The sequence below is a fragment of the Aptenodytes forsteri genome, unplaced genomic scaffold (assembly GCF_000699145.1).
Source record: "Aptenodytes forsteri isolate BGI_AS27 unplaced genomic scaffold, ASM69914v1 Scaffold444, whole genome shotgun sequence".
Lineage (NCBI taxonomy): Eukaryota > Metazoa > Chordata > Aves > Sphenisciformes > Spheniscidae > Aptenodytes > Aptenodytes forsteri.
The window spans coordinates 89,767-91,870 of NW_008794178.1; the positions used below are offsets into that span (position 1 = coordinate 89,767).

Genomic DNA, 2,104 nt, shown 5'->3' on the forward strand with positions numbered 1-2,104 from the left:
CCCGTGTCGCGGCCAGTCTCCGTTTGGCGTGGGCGTGGTGGGCAGCAGCCCTCGCCCTCGGAGAAGTGCTGCCCTGGCCCGCTGGGCTGAGCCTATCCGCTCCGCTTCGGTCGTGCCATGACCAGAACGGGGTGTGCTGGTCCCCTGGAAAGCTCGTGGAGGTTTGAACCTCGACAGTGTCATCTCCCCCTCTGGAAATCCTACCGCAGACGCGTCCACGAGCCCCTTGCGTGCCCCGAGGTCTCACGGCTTACAGTGAGCTGGGCCTGAAAAGCTTTGGGAAGCCAAACCCTGGGATGGCGCGAGCCTGCCAGGGTGTGTGTGGGGTTACCGGTGTGTCGGTGTGGGGCGGTTAAACACCCCCCCTTCCCCCCAGTGCAGGCAAATCTCAGCTGGGTTTCGGGGCGCTGAGCTCCCCGGGGGCTAACGGGCTGTTGTTCTTCCTCTGTCACACAGTGGAGGCACCGCTGGAGCCCATGAGCGGCCTGGCTCTCTTCTTAATCGTCTTCTTCTCCCTCGTTGCCATCGTTTTCGCCATCGTCATTGGAGTCATCGTCTACAACAAGTGGCAGGAGCAGAGCCGGAAACACTTTTATTGACTCGGGAACCCCCGCCCCGGGATGGCCCGTTGCTGGTCCTCGCTAGCTGCGTCCCGACTCCCACCCGTCCCAGACTGGCCAGAGCGTGATGGACCGACCCTCACGGCAGGGAGCCTCGTGTGTGTGTGTGTGTCCCCAAAAAAAACCCCGGTGGGGATGGCTGCTGTTTCATATCAGGCTCTCGAACTCCCACGCCGCTCCTGGTGGGAGCGGGGGATCCCCGGTGCGACGGACTGGGAGCCGAGCGCCGCGGGGACGGACCTGCCGTCCCCTGAAGGAGCTTTGCTTCGTGAGTCGTTTAGGAGGACGGGCTGTGCCGCGGGGCGCCGGCGGCGCTGAGCCGTCTCTCCGCTGTCCGGGGAGCCCGAAGGCGGGCAGAAGTCGCCACCTCGGCTGTGAAATCCCGGCTGAGGGATGCCCGGCGAGCGCCTGCTTTCCTCGCCAGGCTCCTTGCGGCGTTACCGTAACCCTCGCAACCCCTTCTCTCAAACGGTTTCGTTTCCAGGAGGGATTTTCCAAGCTGTTCATCCCGCTCCGGCTGTTTTCCGTCACCTGCCTTAGGCTGTTTTTTTTGGAGGCCGGACTGCTTTTTTCTTTGTAATTTGAATTCCCCTGCTGCTGCGCAACGCCTCCCTGTCCCGCTGAGTCACCGAGGATTCGGTGTTTTTTGGGTAGGGGATGCTGAGGGTTTTCCCTGGCGGCGAGGCAGGTCGTGCTGGGAACCTGCCTGGCTCCTGGGCTCACCCCTTGGGGAGCAGCCGGTCCCCCTTCCGCAACCGACCTGGGGCAGCCCCCTCGCTGCCAGCCCCCTCCTCGCTTCGGGGTGTAACGCTGGGTTCCCCGTTTCTAATAACCGTTTGCTGCTGCGTCTCCGGCCTCTCGGCTCTTCTCCCCGTTCCGTAGGGCCGCCGCCGAGCGTGCCGCCACCGCCGCTCCTCCGCACGCCTCCCGTCCCGGCGTGGCCTCCTGCACCGGTGCTGTTTGCGTGTCGTGTCGTGGCTTCTGGGCAGCTTTCCCCTCGGTGCTCGCTGCATCCCGGGGCCCCGAGGAGGAGGAGGAGGAGGAGGAGCTGAGCCTGGTGGCGCGATTCCCCTGCCTCTCGGAGCCGGAGCTCTCGCTGCCTTTCAGGGAGTCGTAGTTTTATTCCTACCTCAGTGACTGCTTTTGGTCAATGATTTCTCTGCGTTTCTCTCGCCGGTCGTCGCGGCCGCCTTTCGCCCCCGGGGACCTCGTCGGTCGCTCACGAGGTGATGACATGGAGGGCACGGGGGGGTCCCCGGAGGGACCCGGGAGAGGGAAACGTTAGGTTGGTTTGTCCCGGGGGGAGTCCTAGTGGCTCTGGGGACGTCAAGATGGCGAATTCGCCAGCCCCACCAGAGGCAGAAACCTTCCTCGGTGGCGTCCTGGCGAACTGCGTCCTTGCCCCGCTGCTTTCCAGGACGCTCGCACCCGGGACGGACCCTCGCGGGGGTCCCAGTGGTGCCTGGGGGGGGGGGGGGGGGGAG

The 2,104-nt window shown here is 65.1% G+C and overlaps 1 protein-coding gene across 2 annotated transcripts in view; it reads left to right on the plus strand.

Annotated features, from left to right (window-relative positions):
* LMAN2L (lectin, mannose binding 2 like) overlaps positions 1–2,088 on the plus strand; it is a 7,690-nt gene extending 5,602 nt beyond the window's left edge. For both annotated transcript variants that reach the window (XM_019473518.1, XM_019473516.1), the window contains one exon: positions 457–2,088. In XM_019473518.1, the coding sequence (XP_019329063.1) occupies positions 457–599 (143 nt within the window). In that variant the 3' untranslated portion in view covers positions 600–2,088. The remainder of the gene's footprint in view (positions 1–456) is intronic.
* The last annotated feature ends 16 nt before the right edge of the window (positions 2,089–2,104 follow it).